Source organism: Microchirus variegatus (assembly GCF_963457635.1).
Source record: "Microchirus variegatus genome assembly, chromosome: 10".
Taxonomy (NCBI): Eukaryota; Metazoa; Chordata; class Actinopteri; order Pleuronectiformes; family Soleidae; genus Microchirus; species Microchirus variegatus.
This window is the reverse complement of record NC_139811.1, coordinates 26,222,203-26,245,214: the sequence shown is the minus strand read 5'-3', so window position 1 is coordinate 26,245,214 and position 23,012 is coordinate 26,222,203. Positions and strand designations below refer to the sequence as shown.

General features: G+C 42.6%; 1 protein-coding gene across 1 annotated transcript in view; it reads right to left on the bottom strand.

Annotated features, from left to right (window-relative positions):
• notch3 (notch receptor 3) overlaps positions 1 to 16,878 on the bottom strand; it is a gene marked incomplete at its 5' end in the record, with an annotated part of 31,333 nt that extends 14,455 nt beyond the window's left edge. The window contains 8 exons of the mRNA XM_083897011.1: positions 1,998 to 2,183; positions 2,871 to 3,026; positions 3,109 to 3,342; positions 3,444 to 3,566; positions 4,132 to 4,467; positions 4,563 to 4,705; positions 15,858 to 15,930; positions 16,818 to 16,878. Of these exons, the coding sequence (XP_083753137.1) occupies positions 1,998 to 2,183; positions 2,871 to 3,026; positions 3,109 to 3,342; positions 3,444 to 3,566; positions 4,132 to 4,467; positions 4,563 to 4,705; positions 15,858 to 15,930; positions 16,818 to 16,878 (1,312 nt within the window). The remainder of the gene's footprint in view (positions 1 to 1,997; positions 2,184 to 2,870; positions 3,027 to 3,108; positions 3,343 to 3,443; positions 3,567 to 4,131; positions 4,468 to 4,562; positions 4,706 to 15,857; positions 15,931 to 16,817) is intronic.
• Positions 16,879 to 23,012: the final 6,134 nt, after the last annotated feature.

The following is a 23,012-nucleotide window of genomic DNA, read 5'->3' as shown; positions in this document are numbered from 1 at the left end:
ATATTTTGTAACTTGTATTGTGTCAAATTAAAGCTTAAAGAAATTAAATTCATGAAATAAATTCCAAAATATTTGTGGTTCACAATATTACGACAGCAAAATCTAAATTAAATAACTTTACCTTGCATTACACAAGATATACTGTATATGTTTATGTATATATGCATATGTATGTATTTTTACTTGTTTATCATCTTTTAAACTGTGAAGCAACTGATTTAACAATATTATGTTTTTTCTTTTTCCGATATCCAATCCAGAGGTGGACCGATACAAGGGTTTTTCCATAAGGGTCAGTGCCGAGAGCTGATAAGTGGTGCAGATTGTTTGGCATATATATAAAGTGTAATTATATACAGCATTTTCAATAGAAATAATCTAAATCTAAATATTAAATATATGAAACAGGTCATCAACAATGTCAAGTTTCCGCAAACAAAAACAATTTGTAATAAATGGCCCATTAATAAAAAATAATTGGCCAATTATGAAAAAATTGCAAACATATGCCAGATTAACCAATTCATCGTTCTACTTCTAATCCAATCCAGTGATTTTGACCAGTACTTATACTAGTATTGTATATACAAGTATCATATTGGCTCATCCCTACGTGTGTCACATCAAAATAAATCACTAGGATTGTATGTTAGTGAGATAGACAAGTTCCTCTCAGGAAACAATTATCTCAGTTCACTGTTTTTAATCAGGATACCTGACAATATCTCATACCATCAAACCAGAAAGGTGTGTGTGCGCTAATGTAAATACACATTATGAGATGGATAAGATGCTTAGAGCATCCTCAATCTGTGTCCCCACTCCACTGACCAGAAGTCACCACACTCTACTGTCCACAGAGCATCACTCCTCCCTCGGTCAGTTTCCCATTCACCAGATTCATGTTAAACATTCTTTGTTAGCAAACTATGGAGGGCTTCGTCATTGAGGTTAAGTAGAGTGTGGATCAGAGTGCTGCCCCTGGGGAGAGGCTAGCGTGGACTCAGAAATAATCAGCCACTTCGTGTGAGATTTTGCCGGGCTGGCTGAGGATGAGGAGGGTGAGGAGGAAGGGTCTGTCTCTGGAAATGAAGGGGGGTGGGGGAGGGAGGGGAGAGGGAGAAGCTCTGGGAAAAGGCCTCTTTCCCTCTCTGTGTGTATGAGGGGTGCAAAGTGGAGCACAGAGGGGCCCTATTGTTCTGCTCCATTCCCACCACTCTACTGCTCATTAGTATTCACAGCACACTCCTCCCCCTAACTGCTCGCCCTCTCTCACATCCAGTCCTATAGACCCAAACTCCCAGCTCTAATTTGTATAGTTCCCAAAACCCCAGGATGCATGTAGGACTGTGCGTGAGAGTTTCACTCTGTTTTTGTTATCCAGTGTCCAAACCATCACTTAGTCCATGCTAATACCCCGTCTGTCTGTCTGGACGTACAGTGAATTGAGTGAGAAGAGCCTCCATAGCCCAAATGTTGATGAGAATGTATTACATAACAGTCTACACTGGCAGTCACTACAAAAAGCATTGCAGATAAAGCTCCTTTACAAGGTCAGGTTTAAACTCTTGATTATTGTGTTTAAACAGAATACACAGTCGCAGTCTAACAACATATTCTATTATATTGGTCCCACAGAAATGTTTTCACTATGTTATTCTCTTTTACACCAGGATGTAGTTTTCTGCAGAAAAGTAGTGAGTGTATTATGTGCTTATTGTGACTATGACACAAAACAAATCTGGTGCATGAAAAAGACCTGTTGCTACATCTGCATGACTCTGCTTTTGTTTAAAAAAGGATTATTTCTGCTTCAGGTGTGCTGTTTTCACTACCTCAATGCTTTCATGCCTGAAAGGCCATTTTCAAAGATGGTTTAGAAGCACTGATGTAGCCTGTGTCCTTACAGTTGTTTTACTGTTACTCTGTCCCATCATGTGTTTGACATTAGGCCGAAACCGAGGCCCTGCTTAATAGAACAGAACAGTTCTGTTTACCTGGCATGCAGATACAGGTGAACTCTCCGATGCGGTCCAAGCAAGTGGCGTCATTCTGACAGGGCATGGACAAGCACTCATTGATGTCGATCTCGCAGCGTGGACCAGTGTATCCCCGACCACACTGACACTGGAAGGAGCCCTCGGTGTTCACACATTTCCCAAAGTGCTCACACGGGTTGGCACCTGCGGTGAGAAGACTGGTGATCAGTTTGTGAAACTCGGGATGGTTCACTACCACTTTTTATGTCCAATACCACAACCTTCAAAACGTTTCCTGAACAAAATAGTTGTTTTGCTTTTATTACGTGCCAGGTCCTGGTCATATGATGGTGGAAGCAGCTCCTTACAGCCTCCCGTCATGAAGCATCTCCATGATATTTAGCATTTACATTTAGCATCTGACTTTTTCCAATATTAGATCCAGTGATTTTGACCATTATCGACAAAATAACTTTAATTGGAAGGTATAATTTGCTCCTTGTCTGCATCAGATCTGGGATACTGTGGTTACTTGGATAGGGAATTTCATCTACCACAGTGTCATCTAGACACAGTGTGCACAAAAATGTTGTCCTTTTGGAAGAGTGAATTTCTGGCATCATAATCGCCAAAAATGACAACCAAAATCAAAATGGCTGACGTCCTGTTGGATTCAGAATATGGCTTTTTGGTTGCATGAACCTGATACATAACCCTACAGAACTTCCCAACAAGGACAAACGTGTTTCAGGAACTGATTTAATGGGTGCTCTTGAACCAGTTTGCAAAGCCCATGGTAAATGACTATAACATTTAATGTTCAAGCCCTAAAGAAAGCACACCACTCGATACTTGGGCCCTAATTAGCATATAATCCCAGCATTGACTTACCAATGGAACATTCATCCATGTCCTGATTGCAAGCGCCTCCTACAAAACCAGCAGGACAGGTGCAAATGGCACGACCGTTGAGCGGGTTGGTGTCACACACTGCTCCCTCATTGCATGGGTTACTCACACACGCGTCATCAAGATGACACAGCAAACCTGTTGAGGGAGCAGACATGTCAGTTATGGAAACGTTCATCAGACAGAGCAAAGAGGGTAAATTTGCCAAAAACAAACTTGCCAGTCGTTCCAACGGGGCACTCGCAGAAGAAGGACGCTACGCGGTCGTGGCAAGTGGCACCATTGAAGCAAACGGCAATGGCACAGTCGTCAATGTTCTCGCTACAGTCGTCTCCAGTCCAGCCGTTGACGCAGACACAGGTGTGGCCACCGATGGTGTTGAAGCAAGTACCACCATTATGACAAGCATTTGGCTGCATGAGACACTCATTCACGTCCTCAGCACAGTATTGCCCTAGCGTAGTTATGTAAAAAAAAAAGAAGCATGACAAGTCACACAAACTGTCCGTAATACATATTAAATGCAATATATGATAAAAAAAAAGTGATCTGTACCTGTCCATTCTGGTGGACACTGGCAATTGTAAGTATTGACTCCATCCACACAAATTCCTCCATTCATACATTTGTGACCTGGACAGTCGTCCACATTTTTCTCACAGTTGTGTCCCTCAAACCCTGAAACAGAGAGGAGTTTAAAAATCAGTGCTCCAGACGTGAAACACCGCTACTCATAACCTTGAGTGATGTTTCCCACACAACGTGAATGTTAGGGCAGTAAAAGGTTCAGAGGGTGTCTGATTGTTTACATCTTCACATGACGGTTCCCATACAATGACCACACTAGCCGCGCCTCCCACCAGCCTCGGACCTCTACACTCCCCACAGTGTTTGCTTGTTTTATAATCTCTCAGTTTCAATGACTTCCTCTCTGTCAAGAGACACTTCCTGCCAGTTCCCCAGTGGGAAACCAGAAGGCCCATAAAGTAAATTCCGTCTGTTATGAAGTAGAGAGGAGTGTGGGCAGGCTGCCTCTTCAACTCTCCCACCATCACAAACTCCCATCAGTGGCTATTAATAGCAGACAGGAAACTGACGTGGGGCAGAAGCATAAATTGTACTAACAGCTACGTCATCAGGCTGAGAAAATCCTTTAACAGTGAGTAGAGGGCCTGGGAAAACAGTGGGCTCACGGCCCTCTGGCTTTTATTTTGTGTGTGGGCGTGTTTTTGTCATATTCTACCTGGTAAGCAAGCACACTCATAGGAATGGTCGCTGGTCTGTCGACAGGTTCCGCCGTTAAGGCACTGGGATGGTGCGCAGGGCAGAGTGGACACCTCACAAGTGCGCCCGCTGTATCCCGGTTGGCACTGACAGCGGAAGGACCCTAGGGTGTTGAGGCAGATGCCGCCATGGAGGCACACGCCTGGCTTGCGGCACTCATCAATGTCGTTGCGGCAGTTCTTTCCCTGGAAGCCAGGTGGGCAGGAACAGTTGTAGTGGTTATTCCAGTTGGCACAACGGGCCCCATTGGCACATGGGCTTGTGGCACAGGCATCGATGTTACCACAGTCTTGGCCTGGAGATTGAATAGTGAGTCATGTTTAGTTCTCATAATTAACTTCCATGATCAGATCTTTATGATTAAAACAAATTCTGATGGGCGCACTGTACCTCTGAACCCTCTCTGGCACACACAGGTGAATAGTGGGAGGCCATTGACCACCTGGCTCTTGCAGGCGGCTCCATTCAGACATGGTGATCGATGACAAGGATCCAGGTGCTGACAGAGGGGACCAATGAAGCCTGGTCGACATCTGGACAAATGCACACATTTAATTATTGAGTCCATGGATCACAAAATGACAAACACAAGTATTAAAACAGAGAGCCATGACACAATGTGACCCAGTTCCCATTATTTTCTAGGTTTGGCAATCAAGGCCCAATGTCACCATGGCAAGAACAGTGACCTGACTCATGCCTTGGCATGAGTGATGCCTCTGGGCCCTGGGATGAATTTGTTTAAACAAAGGTTTCCAAATAAGCCCTAACCATGCAATGCATGAGACACACATACAATACTCTCACAAACAAACAGAAGAATGGAGGGAGGCCATCTTTCTGTGTCGTATTTTAACATTTTCCAGCTGGAAGCCCTCGGTTTTCACCATGTCTAGGACTTACATTCCATGGGTATTACTGATTTTCCGCACCTCAGCTCTTGTTTCTGTTCTTATAAGAACACACCCAGAAACAGCAGTCTGGAAACATAACAATTGCCAACAAACGTGGACATGAGAAAAATGAGGACTATACAGAGTGTGTGCATAGACTGAACTAGAGACAGCGTCTCTATATAGACAAAACATGGCAAAAAGGTTTATATGGGGGTTAAACTTGATCCAACCAATTTCACAATATACTGTAAATTGTGAAATGATCAAATGTGTGCAAATATAATGCTTCAGACTGCCATTTCAGTTTCTTATATTATTTTGAATTAGTAAACCAGCCATTACTAAGCGATAAGCTTGACAAATCAATCACAACTCCACAAAAAAACATAAACCTTAAGTAAAAGCCTGCAAATATATTTGGCAACCCCCCATAAATAGACAACTGCTATAGGACATCACATTAAAGCTACAGTCAGTGAAATACTTAAAGATACAGTGTACATTTATACACAACATATATATATATGTACTGACAGGTATCACTTATGATAAGTGTTTGCTCAGTGACAAGGCATCTGGCAGTCATTTTTCCAGTGGCTACAGTAGTTTCTTGGGATAATGTCTGAATGAGTCCATGTGACAACAAACGGATAATTCACAGCTAGCATGTGTCCCGCTTCCTGCATGTGTGACCCAGATGCTAAACCTTGCTTTGTTTCTCTTGAAGTATAACTAGATTCAATGTCTAGTTTAACACTTTAAGTAAATTTTCTTCCATATCATAACACTGGTTGTCAATTAGCCTTAAACAGGTTGATTTACACTCAGTAATGTCCCTGAAAGCGTCCTGTGTACACAGGTGGAGAAGTGGAGTTTCTGCAGTTGCCTTACCAACATGCTGCTTTTGCTACATTTAGGCAAACCTGACCTAAACCTGCCCCACTGAGAAGTATAGATAAATATATAAACAGGACTTCCTATCACTCTCTTCCGAGGTCTCGTGGGAGTTTATACTTGCAATGGAGGTCAGAATGAGCTGGTAACCCTACACTCACAGTGGAGCCTCTGGCTGGGGACGGGCCCTTTCTTTAAACCGGCTGTTTGATGCTGATGACAGGGCAGTGACGGCTGGATTTGGACCCGCCCCGGACTCCGTCTTCTCTCTCTTTTTTTAAAGAGGAACCCCGGGGCATGTGTTCTCTTTTACAGGACCATTACCACTACACTGGTGTCAGTTCATCTGTACTTTTTTGATATGCCCGACCAACAACAGAAAATACTAAAACAAAGGCTACGACACTTTCCTGGTTCTCGTCCCAAGGCCGCTTCAGGTCGGCTGAAGTGATCCAGATCAAGCTTTTCACAGAAATAGTCCTGTGTTCTTTCTGAATACTAGTCTGCTCCGGTTCTGAAAAACTGGAGACTCTACCCTGTTTTGTTTGGCTTTTGTCCCCCCCCCAGCTTTACAAAGACAGTAAGGAGCCACAAGGCTAAGCATGAAGGAGCTGGGCACACAAGGCATATCCACAAGAATGTGCACATATAGACAGAAACAGTGCAAAGAAATAAAATGTTCTCTCCAAAGTGGCAGTTTGTCGGTAGATAAAAAAATTAATCAAACATAACAACATGGGGAAAGAAGATTTTCCCATGGCAGCACTAAAGTGCTGAGGCTTTGGCTTGGTTTTGGATGCTGGCATGTTGGGAGAGTTTGCAGTTACTACAGTGACTCGTCCATCCTCTAAAACCCCCCTGAACACCAGCTTGTACCCCCCCCCCCCTCCCCAACAACCCCCTCTCTCACACGCTGAGAGGTCAAATGTCAGAGGTCCCCGTCTGATTGTGATGATAATGTCACGGGAGTAGGGTGGGGCTGCTGCACTGGGGGGAAGGGGGGGGGGGTCTGGTCTGGTCCAGCAGGAATGTCATGTCATATTTCCTGTAATCCCTCGTCCCGTGTTCTGAAAACACAGCGCTCGCTCCGAAATGCACAATCCCTCGTTGCCTGGACAACCCCACAGACGGACAAGCAAGCCCCAACACCCAATCACCCCCCCCCCCTTCCAAAAACCCTCAACCACCTACCTTTGGTCTCCATGGCTATTTGTCATGGCTTGGCTGGGTTTATTTAGAGGCAAATTAACTATGTCTGGAATGTCTAGGGTATCACTAAAAAAATGAAACACAAACGTGGCACAAAGGGAGACTTTGAAAGGACCGAGGAAGACAAAATACAACATAGAGTGACAGCAAAATACCTCTGGAGCCGCTCTGTACTGTGGGCAGTTGACTGAGGATGAAAGCTATGGAGGGAGCTGCCATTTTTCTACAGTGGGGCTGTTGTTTTCTGAAGCCCATTGTGAATTTCCTCTGACCAAGAATACCTAAGAACTAATTCCTGGGAGTATCATGCGTCCATGTGCACACTGATGCCCCACAAGAGAATATAGGTATTTGGAATAAATGTGAGCTCAACTATGAGTATCATGTAAATATTTGTGTGTGTGCATGGGTGGGCGTGTATGATGGACAAGAGTAGTTCATAATCATTTTTCCACCCTTACAAATTCACAGTGAACCGGGAAGCCAGAACACACATTCTTTTGTCTAGACCTGACTCACTGCCAATATGTTACTCCCATAACACACAAATCAAGAGCACTATCAGCGAGCAGAGACTGGGAGACGCTCAAGTTTGTGCCGGTGCACATGAGACTCTCCTTATCAGGCTCTTTACAACCTTGTAGATTCTGCTCTCTCTTGGGAACGGCAGGGCAGGAGCTGTGCCATTGCCACGGCCCTGGTCTTAGATGTGGCGGATGTACAAAGCAGGTGCAGACTGCTGCTGTTGTGCAACGGGCCCCTGAGTCATATTCAGTGAGTGTTGACTTCTGACCTTTAAGGAAGAGAGTGCAGCAGATGAGGAGGAGGAGGAGGAGGGTGCAGCAGCGGATCAACACACACAAGGGTTTCTGCCAGCTGCCGCCCCAGCCGGCACCACACATCTGTCCATATCTGTCAGTCACTGCACCTCTGGGTGTCGGGTATTTACCTCACTCTTGCCAGAAACGAAGCTGAAACAACTGGGCAGTAGTTTTTAACCCGTGGGACCGATACAGCAGCGACTGGCAACAGATAACGCTCTCACACAAGGGCCATTTCACACCACTCAAGAGATGTGGTCATTCTTCACAAACACATGCATTAGCAGCTCCTTTTAAAGGCTGTTACGCAAAAAAGGCAGCACTGCAACAAAGCAAACACATGCAACAATCAGTGCACACGCACACGCACACAAAGGAAATAACTTACAACCAGCCTCAGCGTCTGAGGGAGGAGGATACTGTGAAGTCATAAAGCAGAGGATCAACTCAGGAAATTAAACATAAAAGACTTAATAAACTTTTAAATACACATTTTTAATCATTCAAAATACGTATTATACACACTTCACCTCTTTTTTTTCAAGGTGCAAAAGCAAGAGGAGCCTGCACACGTACTCCACATCACAAAAATGTAATTGAGGACAATAATATAATCCAGCGTAGATCTCAAGTCTCAAGGGCAACGTCTGCCTGAAATAACATGACCTGAGGAAGACCAGATCAAAATATCATCTTCATTTAAGTTTTTATGACATGGCTCTTCCTCCTGCTGTACTTTATCATGTTAAAAAATCACATTCCAGCAGTGTGCTGAGGATCTTCTCACCAGAAACCTGTTTGATTTATGGATGTGGGGTCTGTAAACCTGCACTGGTGTAACAGAACACTAGATTTCCTGCTTTCTGGGTCACCGACTCACCGAAGAAGAGCAGTAACCTGAGCTCATCCTCTCCCGAACAATAGCCACTACTCTGCCTGAGGTCAGAGGGGTGACTCACCTGTGAACAAAGAGGCTGTAATCTTTGACATGGTTCATACACACAGTCATGCTCCACAAAGCACAAAGTTATAAAGGAGTCTTCTGATCTCAGAGGTCATTTCCTGAGACAAACAAGAGAGGAGGATCAACAAGAGCCGCCATCTATTCCACAACTCTTGTTTTAGAAAATGTTTTACAAGATTAATCAAAGTTGCTTGAAAGGTAAATAAGTATTTGCTCTTTTATCAACCTTCTCCTCCACAATTAAGCCTCTTTACACCACAAGTAGCAACTATACCTGGGATTTTTAATCCTGGTGATATCCATTGCTACTGGATGACCAACCCAGTGTCATTTAAATTATCGATGAAATAACAAATATTGAAGTTGTAAAAAGTACGATTTGACAAAGACACCCATGGCTAACGGCTCTGCTTATGCCCTGAAAATGAATGGGTGTCTTAACACCTTAACACGCATCACTTTGGCATCACTGTCCAAACATGAATGTTCCTACCAATAATCACTCAGAGCTTAAGTTGTTATAAACAGTTTTTTTGGTGGAAATATGGTATACAAGCAAATAAGCAGGAATCTGCTTTATATGAGAGTCCATACTGACGCCATACTCCCAACACCCTCACTCCCTCCTCCACCACCAGCCTCCTCAGCTCTCCTCTCCTCGGCTTGGCTCTCCCCTTTCTCAGCAAAGAGCATGATTGGGGGTTGGGGGAGTGTTTTTTTTGTGTGGCCCGAATAAAAGAGCTAAAGTAGTCAGAACTCCTTTGTATGAAAGTGTTGGGAGGGGGGAGGGAGGGGGGGCAGTGACCCAAACAGCTAGTCTTTCAGTCCTGCTCTTACACGGACCAACAGGCCTGGGCTGTAGCCTGGCAACAGTAACCCATGGTGAGGGACAGCAAGAGTGGGAGAAAAGGGGCTGATGAGAGAGAGGGTTTCATGAGGACAGATGGAACACTTTCAAGGCCTGATCCCCTGCATATGCAGGTAGCACCAGGCAAAGAGCACGGCCAATTTAGTCTGATAATTAAGTATGATCATGTCTGTGACGATGTGTGTGTTTCTCAGTTGAAAAGTGCAAAAGTTTGTTTCAACAATTGTGCTTAAGGTGCACAATGGAGGTATTGAAATCTCCAGTGGGGAGGTTTCTAGAGCACCCCCGGAGCATGAATATTAAACATGTGAATGCAAGGACATTTAACTTTCTCTCGAGAGAAAGTGGTCATGAATCTGAGACTGAAAGGCAGAGGAGGGGTGTCAGTGCATCCTTCTCACCTCTGATAGTCCCTCAATGCTCAGGTTTAAGGGTATAAATTAGCAATGGAAATGTGGAGCATTTCCTTGGCAGTGGGCACTGCACCAGTCGGAAGAGAAGAAAACATGCTGCCAAGTGTTCCGATTTAACAAAAAAAAGCTGGACAAAAGCATTGCCATTGTTGTTCCAAACTCTTGTAGTTCATTAACTATCTGAGTACATTTGTTTTTTGGATGAATACTCCCTGGCATTTTTCAAACAGTAACGCATTTGCCCATAACCACATTGCATGAGTCTCAGGGTAGAGGTCTATCCATTCTCCACTGAACTCAACCACATAAAACCCCACCCAGCCATCTAAACTAAACCAGATTTCTTCAAAACTTTGATTTTTTTCAAAGACCCCATCCCAAACAAAGCATGAAAGATTGGATAGAATTCCCCATGCCCACTGTTTTTCCTCAAGTCGCCTTCAATGTGACAGAAATATCTCTAATGGCCCGCTATCGCTATTCATGTCACAGCAAACATTTGCTGCAGAATGAGGTTTAATCCAACTACAGCAAAGTATGATAAAGCACACTTCAGTTTAATAATGTTGACAGAAACAGTCTGCCCACTGACTGAGAGTAGTGCAGACTCTCACAAGCTCACAGGCTAAGAAAGAATGGGATTTCTTTATGGGGCATTGGCAAAGGTTCTGCATGATAAGCCTGAAGAGAACACCAGGAAAATAACCAGAGAATGTTCATTATCTGAACTCCTGTCAGTCAAGGAAGCACTAGAGATGTTAAACAAAGGCGTGGGCTGGTCCTATCTATACAACTTTTAAGACAAATCAAACATGTGGCATTTCTGTTTTATTTTCATGTGGTAAACAGAAAAAAGTATGCCTGGTTAAAATCATAATGTCTGTGGAAAGTGTGCTCAGTGGAAAAGTAAAAGCTGTTTCCTGAATCATTTAATCATCGACCCATCCCTTCCTCTTCTAAAAGGGGAGGGAGAGACTTGGGGAAATTTTGCTGACAGACCTCAGTTATTCCAGTTGGGCTTCACAATCTTATAAATCACCATCTCCTGGATGAACAGCCAGGGGATAAGACTTCAAAGGCCAAATTATCCCGACAAAAGAAACTGGTTCAGACATAAATTTGACTCCAGAAAGAATAATAATGCACAAATCCCATCGGGAGGTTCCTCTGCCGACATAAACTTGTCACACACAGTGAGTTTCCTGATGTCCCAGTTTCATTTCCGCACACTTGGGTATATGTTAATAAAGAATGAAGCAATTTCAGCACACTGTGACCATGTAGTGAGAAGCTGGATGAAGCAATACATGAGAAAATTGAGGAGCCCGGAGACCCCGGGTTCATAGAGAAAGCTGCATAAGCTTTTGATAAGACAAGATGTGCGTAGCAGCAAGGTCACAAGGCACATTTCCTGTGATGGAGCCTGGGAACCACAGCTCCCAGTCATGACCCAGGGAGAAAGAAGAAGGCACAACAAATCCAAATCTTCCTTCTAATGATGCTAAAACCTCTGGGTCATCTCAACATTGACATGATATGACCACCGTTCCTCCAATGGAGTCACTTGAAACTTCTTCTTCCTCGTCTACTTTTGCCTCAATAATGTCAGGACAATGGCTCCATCTGTCAGTTCTTGCATGAGGGATAATGCCTGATGTGGTGCCTACCCCCCCAAAAATGAGTACCTAATTGCAAATCAAACAAGTCATTCTAAACATGCCATTTCCCCAATAAGAGCAGGCTGACAGTATTGTTACGAGGCATTCCTGAAGGGGCTACTGGGGTGAATGGATGAGAGGTACAGACAATAACCTGAAAGCACCAGAGGGACAGGAGGAATCTTACCGAGCATTCCTCTCTAATCCACCATAAAGATGCCAAAGAAAACACCAGCCCTGAGGTTCTGTGCACTAAGCTAACAATGTAATGTGGGTTTTAGTGCTCCGACATGTGTGTGTGTGTATTTCCACTTTTTAAGTGAGAGCTGTGTTTCTCAGAAAAGCATTTTACAGCCAGAAAACAAACAGACACATTGATGCTGCACATCTCGTTTGGAAAGGTTGGAATCTACGCTAAGTTTGGTAGAATTACAAGAATATGGATGGCTCAATATAACTTTCTTAAGTGTTGTATACCAGTACTGATGTCACCACCTTGAATTACTACTGATACCAGTATCAATCTAATACAGCACAACAATTTGGCTTGAGTGTAAGACCTTTGTGTTGATGAATTTGCTTTACTTCTAATTACAGCATGTTGCCTACGATAATAACTGACTTGAGTTTATATTTGGGGTTTACAAATCGTATCAGATATCTCTTTATTCTGATACCCAATCCAGTGAGTTTGGCCAGTATCAGATTGATACAGATACAGAGCATTTGTATTGTATCAACACTGAGCAGCTCATAGCTATAAAATGGTTGGGGTGAAACACTTGACTGAACAGTCTGCTTCCAATCAAAGGAAAACATGTTCTCCTTTAATAATGCTCTAAGAGACAGAGTCATGGCAGAGTAGTAACTAAATCTGCTGATCAAGGCAAAGGGTAACACACTTGTAAATGGTAGTAGTGGCTTCATCCACAGGCCTCACAAAATAGAGAAGCCTCACATTTATCTCTTTTTAGTTGAGAGGATGCGAGAGGAAAGGATGTGCTCTTAATCTGCCAAACCGAGGATGAGCCGCCAGAGCTGGTACAGCCCGTTGAGTGCGTTTAAACGTGTTCACCACCCCTCTGTGAGAGAAGCAACATGTGTTAGAGGCGCTGCGAGTGACCAGCTTCATTCCTCCACAAGCTTGTCTCTCACAGTATGGTGGCAGCTGACTGCTCAATGGCAGCACCTGGCCCTCTGCTTCCCCTTTGTCAAGTACTGACTTCACTGGATTACCATCACAACATCCACCAGCTGTCCTCTACAGAGAGCCCCCCTCCACCCTCAACCACCCCCCTGCTTCCTCCCTTCTACCCATTCCCTACCCCCATGAAGTCAGACCCCTCCAGCTGGATCCTCTCTGAATGACACCCTCTCAATCTGCCTAATTATCTCTCCTCTGGCCCAGCCGCCATCATCCTCGCTCCCTCTCTCCACACACTGCACTTTCTGCAGAGCAGAGGCGCCGCAATGACACGTCACCAGGACTTCCAGACTGCTTCACCTACAAGGCCGCACTCTTTGTGACACTATTAGTCCTTCACTGTCAAGTTCAAAACTCTTCAGGAGAGACCAGCGAAAGAATACTTTGAAGATCTCACATGACAAAAAACTAGTATTTCCACCGACTTAACATTGGCATTAAGTGTAAAGCCCTGGTTTTTAAAGCTGGTGTTACTGAAGAATTGCTGAAGATTCACAGAACATCAAAATCTCACCCGGACGTTGCACTTCAACACAACCGGCATGTCGGCTAACACTAATGCACACAAATGTGTTCTTGCTACAGTCTGTTACATCATTGCCGATTGGTGTTGATGATTATAAAGATGCAATTATCTCTGCAGAAACCCTAATGAGAGTTTTCATTATCGACTGATGTGTAGAGTATTTTCTCCAATTAGCCAATTATTGCTTGGGCTATAAAATGTTCAAAATGTCTTTTTTTTTTGCCAAAAACGCAGAACTGTGAAGTCATAAATTAAGAAACTAATCAGTTGATTGTCTTCCCGGAGCATCAGATCGTTCAATCTGATGAGTGAATGCAACCTCTAACCCGTTCACTTGCAAAGATAAAGAAAGGACTCAAAAGCTGACAAGCAACGTCTACTACCAGCACTGGGACCTACAGGCCAGATTACTCAACCCTTTCAGATTAAAACGCATTAACCAGGTTTTACCGGGTCACTGAGAAAGATGAAATGCTTATCAGAAAGTTGAACAGTTTCCAGAGGATTACTACTATAATCCTCTGTTAGAAACTCTGCTCTGTAACTTTAACCGAGCGCCTCGGAGGAGGAAGTGATGAAGTGAGCACTGACCACAGATTCACTGGTGATGAAGACGAGTGAGAGAAAACTGAGATTTCTCACATTGTCTGGATTCTCTTTAGATGTGTTTGCCAACAAGCCAGAAGATACTTCATTATCTGGGACAGTAACAATGGCGCCGCTCATCATAGCATTACTGTCACTTGAGAATCTGCTTTCTGATTCTCTGATTCTTATTTCTAAAAAAATAAGAAGCAGAAGCTGAAGAAGGTCTGTGACACAGCGCAATGTGTGTTGTGTGTTTTCGGAACTTTAAAAAAAAAATAATTTCCTACTCCTTCTGTAAATTCCATCCAAATGCCAAAGCATGCATCTATAGCTGCATTTATTTCTGTCTTTCTCTTCCACTCTGGCCTCATTTCGCTGCCGCCTTTATTCTCTCGCTCTGTACGCCCTGTTCTGATGGTGCCGGGTTACAGACAGGTATCTGGTGAAAGAAAGGATCTTTTCTGCTGCTATGGATCTCCTGTTCAGATCCCAGTGGAAGAGGTGGGGCTGCCTCCACCGTTAACCTCAGTGCCGAGACTGCTCAGACCCTTCTAATGTGGCCACGCTCCGCTCTGCTGCTCTATGGGACTCTCTCTACGGTTTGTGGTGCGACATTTGTCCCCTTCCATTAGGAAAACTTTCCCCTTTGCACTTTAAGTGCTTTTTTTCCCCTTGGCACTGAACCAAGACAGTGATGAATGAACAACCAGCCTCTGCCAAGAAATGAATAAGAACACTCCCTGTGCTGTGATATGATGGCATCTTAAATCTGGAGAGTAATGTCAACACTTGGACAAACAGTGATATTATTGTGTTCATTTTTGCTGATAAACCCTCAGGACTTATGCATTTACTTCTTGCCACTTGTCCCTCTTTCCTCCAGCTAATGATTGAAGAAACAAGTTACACATTGGCTTAAATGCCTTTGCATGTCTTATTATTTGCTTGTGAGAAGTGAATTCACGGCACAGGCTCAACTTTGACCCCAGCAGGAGGGTAAACCTGCAATCCCACTCCAATAAAATAATAAATTGGCAGTTTTGGAGGGAAGCAGCTGGCACCCAGGGATTTTTTGTTTTGTTCCAGAAATGACTGTATCACCTCATGTGAAACACTGAGGGCTGTTTCCTAAACTAAAGGGTAAATGACCCCCTCAGGCAAGACACTGTAGGCTATTTGACTTGACCATTGTGATGGGTTCCCACACAAACCCCCAGACAAATTTGGAAAACAAAAGCCGTCAGAGCCAAAAGATGTGAGAGCTACAAAATGCCCAAAAGCAAGCGGGAAATAAAGACAACAGAAAAAAAAAGTTGCTTAAACCATTGAAATTAACTCATACGGCAAAAAAAATAAAACTAAGACGCAAAGGAAGGAAAGCTTTACTCATCTGACAAAGCTCCCCAACAGGTGCAGGAGATGACTGTGGCAGGGAAACATGTTGAATCTCGCTGAAGATCTAATCAATTTATATCTGTCTGTCACCACTTCAGCGTGAATGAAGTAAATTAACAGCCAGCAGATTTTTTTTTTTTTTCAAACAGATTATCAAAACTTTTTCAACACAAACAATAGGTGAAAAGAGAATAAACACACAGAACTGACACTTGGTCAAACACTGGTGTCATCCTGGTATCCACTTACATGCATCGAGGGGGCGAATCTATGCACGTCCCTGCATTTTCACAAGGTCTGTATTTATCCACGCATCGGAACCCTGAGGAGATTGGAGAAATCAGTTAGGGAACCACATACTTGAGGAAATATTTCCACGTAAACAATTTAAGGAGCACATTGTTTACGGGGAAACTATAAATAACATCCTATTGGATCATTTAAAGCATAGAGACCTTTACTTTTTGTAAAACATCATGGGGGGGGGGGGGGGGGGGTAAATTAAACATTTGTCTTTATCCTGATGGGGATGCTGGGATGTTTGCAGCTGCATGCTGGGATTGTTTCTGCCTGTTAACATTTCTGACACAGCGTTCAGCTGCTTTAAAGGGGCCTTTGTTCAGAAGAAACCGGGAAACTGCAGCTCATCATCACCCACTGCTTAAAGAAAAAACAATTGTCACCTCACCCTCCTCCAACTACAATTTTTAGGTCCACAATAAATACTTTTCTTTAAAAGTGTTAGGGTTAAATCCTCCTAGGGTTTATCCTCCAGATAAACATGTGCAGCACTGAGTATTTCTCATAAAACCAAACACTGCACAAAAATCTGCTGTGGTTTCGTTTTACTCCATGAATAAGCATGGAATTTAAATACACTCACACTCAAGTCTGTGTGCGTAAACGTTTGGCACATGTTGTGCGTAAACGTCTTAGCAATCTGTTACTATTTGAAGTTTTAAATGATATGAATGGCTTTGGGAGACGTATGTTTTTGTTTAATTTGTTTGGGAAAACTGTAATTACATCATATAATACTAGTACACAACAAAGCAAACAATAAATCAATAAGAACATCAATTTTTGGCACAATAACGATGTCAGCGCTGATGGACAATCAAAGATGTCCCCAATTCACGGGCTGTCCGGACATGTCCCCTCAACAGGCAACTTGTGCGCTGCGACACTTTAAAGTTCAAAAAAACTCACCTTCACATATGTGCATAAAAAGTAAAAATGGCAGAATAATCCATGGAATATTCCCTTCCATTTCGGTGGAAAAGTTTCCAGCGTTTCAAGTCGCTCTTTCAGTAGAAATACATCCTTTTGTTAAGTTCACAAAAAACGTTTAAGGCTCCAGAGTCGATGGGGAACTTGTCATGAAGGGAGACGGAGGAGCGCAGCTGTTTAGGTCCCAGTCCCGTTTTTAATCCTCCGCAGCTCGGCCACGGTTGCTGCTGCTGCTGCTGCTGCCTGTGATTCTCGCTGAGCCTCCAGAAAACTTCTGAATAACTTTTTCTCTTTCTCCGAGTGTCCCAGCAGTCTCTCATGACCCCGCCTCCTCTGACTCCCCCCTCCACTGTGGACAGTCCCAGCGCAGAGATTTCTCACCCCTCTCCTCCACCACACCCCCCCCCACACACACACAGTTTGATGCATCACACTTCTTAGACTTTTAAAACAATGCAGACAGGGAAATAGAACAGTTAGACACCTTTCCAAGTCTCCAGCACAAATTGACACTTTGCTGTGTCATGATAAGACTAGTTAAATGTCCACTATGTCAGTGTTTTTCAACATTGGAAAAATCACGAGGCACAAAAATGATACTCTATAGCAGGGGTCACCAACCTTTTTGAGACAGAGAGCTACCTTAAGGGTAAAAATAATATGGCGGGCTACCATATAATATTTTTTTGTTTGTTTACCATTTAAATTATTAATATTATGCATTCAACTGCATACACATTCATTCCCGTGCTTACTCCTAACGATTACCAGTTTTTATAAACAATATCAAAGATATTTTACTGAGCGATCATACGGATACATGCAAGTGAGGTGAAGTGAAGTGAGCCCGCGGGCACCGTATTGGCTGCCTGTGGGCTACCAGGTGCCCGCGGGCACCACGTTGGTGACCCCTGCTCTATAGCCTATATTAACAATTTAGTCATCCTTATCAAAGTGTCTTGAATATTTATATCCATATTATTTGCAGATAATTAATTATTTGTTTTCAAAAAATGTTTTTAGACCAATTAGGTGAAATTGTATAATTTCCCACGGCACACCTGACGATCTCTCACGGCACACTAGTGTGCCACGGCACACTGGTTGAAAAACACTGCACTGTGTAACATTTAGGCGACATTTAATGGCAGGAATCAAAACTACGACCCATATGTATGTTTGTTTAAGTGTTTGATCACTTTAATTTGTGTATATATATACAAAAAATGTTGTATAAATAAATAAATTGTAGGCAAGGGTCTACAGATGACAACAGAAGAAGACAAAAGGCTCCGTCCACATAAACATACACATACACATACACATACACATAAACATACACATACACATACACATACACATACACATACACATACACATACACATACACATACACATAAACATACGTACATTAAACAAGGACAAACATGATCAATGACATCTGTGAAGGTGACCATGTTCTAATCAGTCCTTCCTTGAGTTTGTGCTCAGATCCGATTAAAAAAAAGTATCCAGACGTGGTTCGATGACACGCGTGTCAACATCCCTGTGCAATCTGTCCTCATGTCGCGTTAGAGCCCACCTCCTCAGCTGAAGTCCCCTAACCCTCTGTTGTATTTGTACACCAATCAATGCCCATTCATTGATTTACTTATAGCTGTCGCCACAATATGGGTCATTGAAAAGTACTTGAATTTGGTGCAAGAAAGAAGCAAAGTTGATATTTAGGCAAACGTTTCCCTTGTTTGTTACGACATCACCTGCTGTTTCATGTCCTGCATTGCTTGATGTACGTAGACTAGGCCTACGCAGGACAAAGGATTCCATGCAGAACAATGAGCAGATAACATTAATCAAGAGACAGCAAATGACTCTGTGATGCCTGGGAAATTAAAATTCCTGTGTCTCATCAAAGAAAATGACAAAGACTGTCTTGTCACTAGACACCAGTGTTCTATAAAGTACCTGAAAGGGAGTAAAAGTACACATATCTAACCAGAAAATGACTTTGGTAGAAGTTTTCTTTAAAAGAAAACAGTGAATGTATTAAAAAAATGAGTTTGAATTCGAATAAAATAATGAACTTTATTGTGGCTTATTTGCAGTAGAAGCATAATATCCAGTCACAAGAGAAAGAATACTTTAGCTTATTCAACATTAAAAACCTAATTCAATTTACACTAGCTCCTTCTCGTAGTGATGTCGACCGTGTCTTGTTACATGGAGACAAACATGACAAGAGGTTAACTTATGAGCTGAAATTGTAAAAGTGTCCGTTCATTTTCAGAAGAAGTTGGTGTTCAAAGGGAATTTGCTCTCATTCTTCTGTGATGCTGAAGTAACGAGTAACAAAGATAGTTAGGGGGAAATGTATTGAAGTAAATGTGCTGAGTAACGAGTACAACTCTTAAAGAGATGTTTGCTTTAACACTAATACAATGACTGTGGTATCAGAAATCTGTGCAGATGTGCGGCAAAATCACAGACAATGTTGTTTATTTGTGTTTACAGTGGATGAATTGCAGATAAGAGAGTGAAGTGTGTGACAGACAGCATTTCCATTATCCCATGCACTGAGCTGCAGTTCCTGCATCTCTTCGGCCTGTACGACAGTGGCAGTGGACTCGTTTTCTGTATAGTGCCTCAGTTGTTCTGCGGCACAGAGCGGAGCTGCCTGCTTACAGAGACAATAGCCTTCATTTGAATTATAAAAGGAGTCGGGCATTATGACACAGTTTCTCTCCGCAGGGGAGGGAGCTGTGCACAAATACTCTAGCACACTGCGCCGTCTCTCTCCCTGTCTTCATGGCTCTGAAGGGGCAGGACCATGAATGCAGCAGGACCATGAATGCAGCAGGCCGCTCTGGAGTGAAGTTCGTTAGTGTGTGTGACGTCATCTATAGGGGTCAGTGAAAAGAGCCTCTAAAGGCCTCACAGACACCTGCTTGATTTGGCACCCAGTATGTGATGAAAGTCGGGGCAGATTTAGTTTGTTTGTGCTCCGGGACATGTTTAGGCTACTCCTGTTTTCTTTATCGGTGTTAATTTAAGTGATTAAAATCCTCTTTATAACTTAGAGACAGAGAGGAAGGTGTAATCAAGAGTATCTATGTTACAAATGGGTGTAATAATCAGATATTTCTTGGGGGCTTTCATCCATCCATGAGACACGTCTTTCACCCTCTGGGGAGTAGAGGCACTCCCAGCTCACTCTGGCAGGTGCTGGCAGTATTTTGACTTGCTTCCAGTTGGAGGACGTCCCAGGGAGAGATTTCTCATGAGTGTGCTCAGGGACAGACGGTTGTATTTACAGAGTGTTGCTATCCAAGCACTCGAAATCTCCAAATGCCTAACGTACCTCATTCCTCTAAAAAAAAGATAGTGTTTGGTGCATGTATGTTAAAGACATTTTCATGTCTGACAGTATTTAAACAGGAATATATTAGAGTACAAGCTGTTATCAATTTAAAAATTCATCTTTAATTCTTTTAATTTATAGTTCATGTTTTTCAGGAATAAGCCTAAGACATGGAGGGTCACACTCACTGAAGACGTGGTCTGTTGTTTCTAAACACTCACACTCTCGCACCAAACTCCATTGAGAAAATCTGTGTTTTTAGGTTGCTGGTTTATTGCTGGTCTCATTGAAGTCTCTAATCGAGTCACTAATGTGAATCCTAACACATTATTGAAAATACCCAAGTTACAAAACAAACAATTTCAACTTACTTATGGCGGAAACAATGGTTCAACATCTACTGTGTGCCTAAATGTATGATTGCTGATTTTCTCTATGGACTTTGGTGTGGGGAGTTAATGGGTTACAGCAGAAAACAAACGACATTTTCCAGTCCAGAAAGACCATCTAACTGCAATATAAAGTGGCAAACATGCGTTTAAGATATATTTTAGACAAGCATGCATTGATTTTATTGTGAAGTAGCTAAAATTGGGTTTTCCTGTCCATGCTGTTTCCCACAGGTGACTGTATCGGTATATATGTATTTTTTTTATCACTTAAATTTTATTGAAAATGTTGTAAACATGTGTCATACAAATTACAGCATTTATGTCCATATTGAATTAAAGAACATTTATGTTACATATTATATATAAAGAAAAAAACTTAAAAAAGCAGTAAAAAATAAAACAATAATAACAACTTATAAGTATCAACAAGTTGACATGTGAGTTTCCTTCTTTCATTATCATGCAACATCATGGCCGGATTTTGGCCTTCCTAATTTGTCGTGTCGTTAACTTTTCCTCTATACTCAACCCACTTTTCCCACCTTGACTCAAATTTCCCCTCCTGGAGCCTCAATATGTGTGTGAGTCTTTCCATGTTAAACACTTCTTCTACTACTCCCAGCCATTGTTCTTTTGTAGGTGGGTCTGTCTTATACCAAGCTCTTGACTGTATCGGTATATTTTACCACCACACCTAAGCAAAACCCGGACCTATACCCAAAACAGCTGTTTTGATGTCTTCCAGTCAGGATTTAGACATCACCACAGCACTCAGATGGCTCTTGTTTTATCTGAATGTTATTTTATAATTTTCTATGCTTTTAAATGTTTTATGTAAAGCACTTTGAATGACCTTGTTGTTGAAATATGCTATACAAATAAACTTGCCTTGCCTTAAAGGAACCCCCAAGCCCACTGTGTGATCAGAATGTGAGAAAAGAGCTGCTCATTGGACCAAAAGACTTCCATTTTGTACCTTGAGCTAAATGCTTTGTCTAAGAGGATTACAATCTCTGCCGCTTGACTCCAGAAAATAAAGAGCCAATAAGAAAATTACGGCTTGTCTTCGTTTTGTCTGATGTCATTAGGGGAAGTAGCTGCACTGACATTTCCTGGTGGAAATACGACCTGGCTGTGATTGTTCCTGAAATAAAAGATAGCAGCCAGCGCAATCCAATGTATGTCCAGACAGCAGTGGGAAAGCCTCTGGTTTCTTTTTAGGACCATTTTTTTTGTCCCGCAGCACACACACACACACACACACACACACACACACACACACACACACACACACACACACACACACACACACACACACACACACACACACACACACACACACACACACACACACACACACACACACACAGGACAAATAGGTTTTGTTTGTATTAGAGCGAAAGTGTGAGAGTAGAAGCCCTGGCGACAAAATTCTCACACAGGACTCAGGGGGAATCTCCAATGACACAAACAAAGATGTGACAGTTGGGGATTTATAGCTCTGCTCTCTGTCGGGAAGTGACTGCAACTCCACTTTGAACTGCTGTCAGTTTAGTAACATAGTTGTTGTGGGTAAAAACAATATCAACAACATCTTAGAGCTTATGAGAGCTAAAAATGGTACAATCATGTTTTCTCTATCATTCGTAAACCAGGCTTACTTTGCACTCACACGTGTGTTTATGTACGGCAGGGGTCACACAGGTCAATATGATATATATATAACATTTCTCTAAAGTTCAGGTCAGTACGTGTGGAAACGATAGCCATAGCAGGCTACACTTTGATGTCCACTTTGTCTCCAGTGGCTTTTGTGCAAGTTCCAAATGTGACACACTGGGCCTTTAACAAGTTCTCAATCACAGTCTGAAGTTCTTAATCACAGTAATCACAAATTTCTTATAATAATAATTATACATTTTATTTTCTGTATTTCTGTCACTCAAGGTCACTTTACAGTAAAATTACACATGGTTAAAAACAGACACACACTTATAGAGTTAAAACAGACACAGTCAGTGCAGTTAAGACGGACACTTTCTTGCATTTTTACACTTTTCTTTTGTAATCTTAAATTGCTCTTAATAAGCATATGGCACTCTAAAACGTAAGATAAACCACCAGGTTTTGAAACACATCGTTATTTAATTCTCATATTATTATGATTAAAGTATGACCAAATAAAATATTCGGACTGAATAAAATAATTTACTGTCACAGCTTGCGAGTCGCGGACATCTCTGACAGAGCAGTGTTAACAACGTGGCGACTTTGTGACTAAATCTGCCCACTTTTTGTGGTGTTTGGAGACTCTCACGTGGAAGCACGCATCACCCTGCAGTTACTGTGCTCAACAAGCAACGTGTGTTGCCGGGATCACCTCCCAAAGCACAGTAACCTCCGCAGTCCCAGCCTACAGTCAGA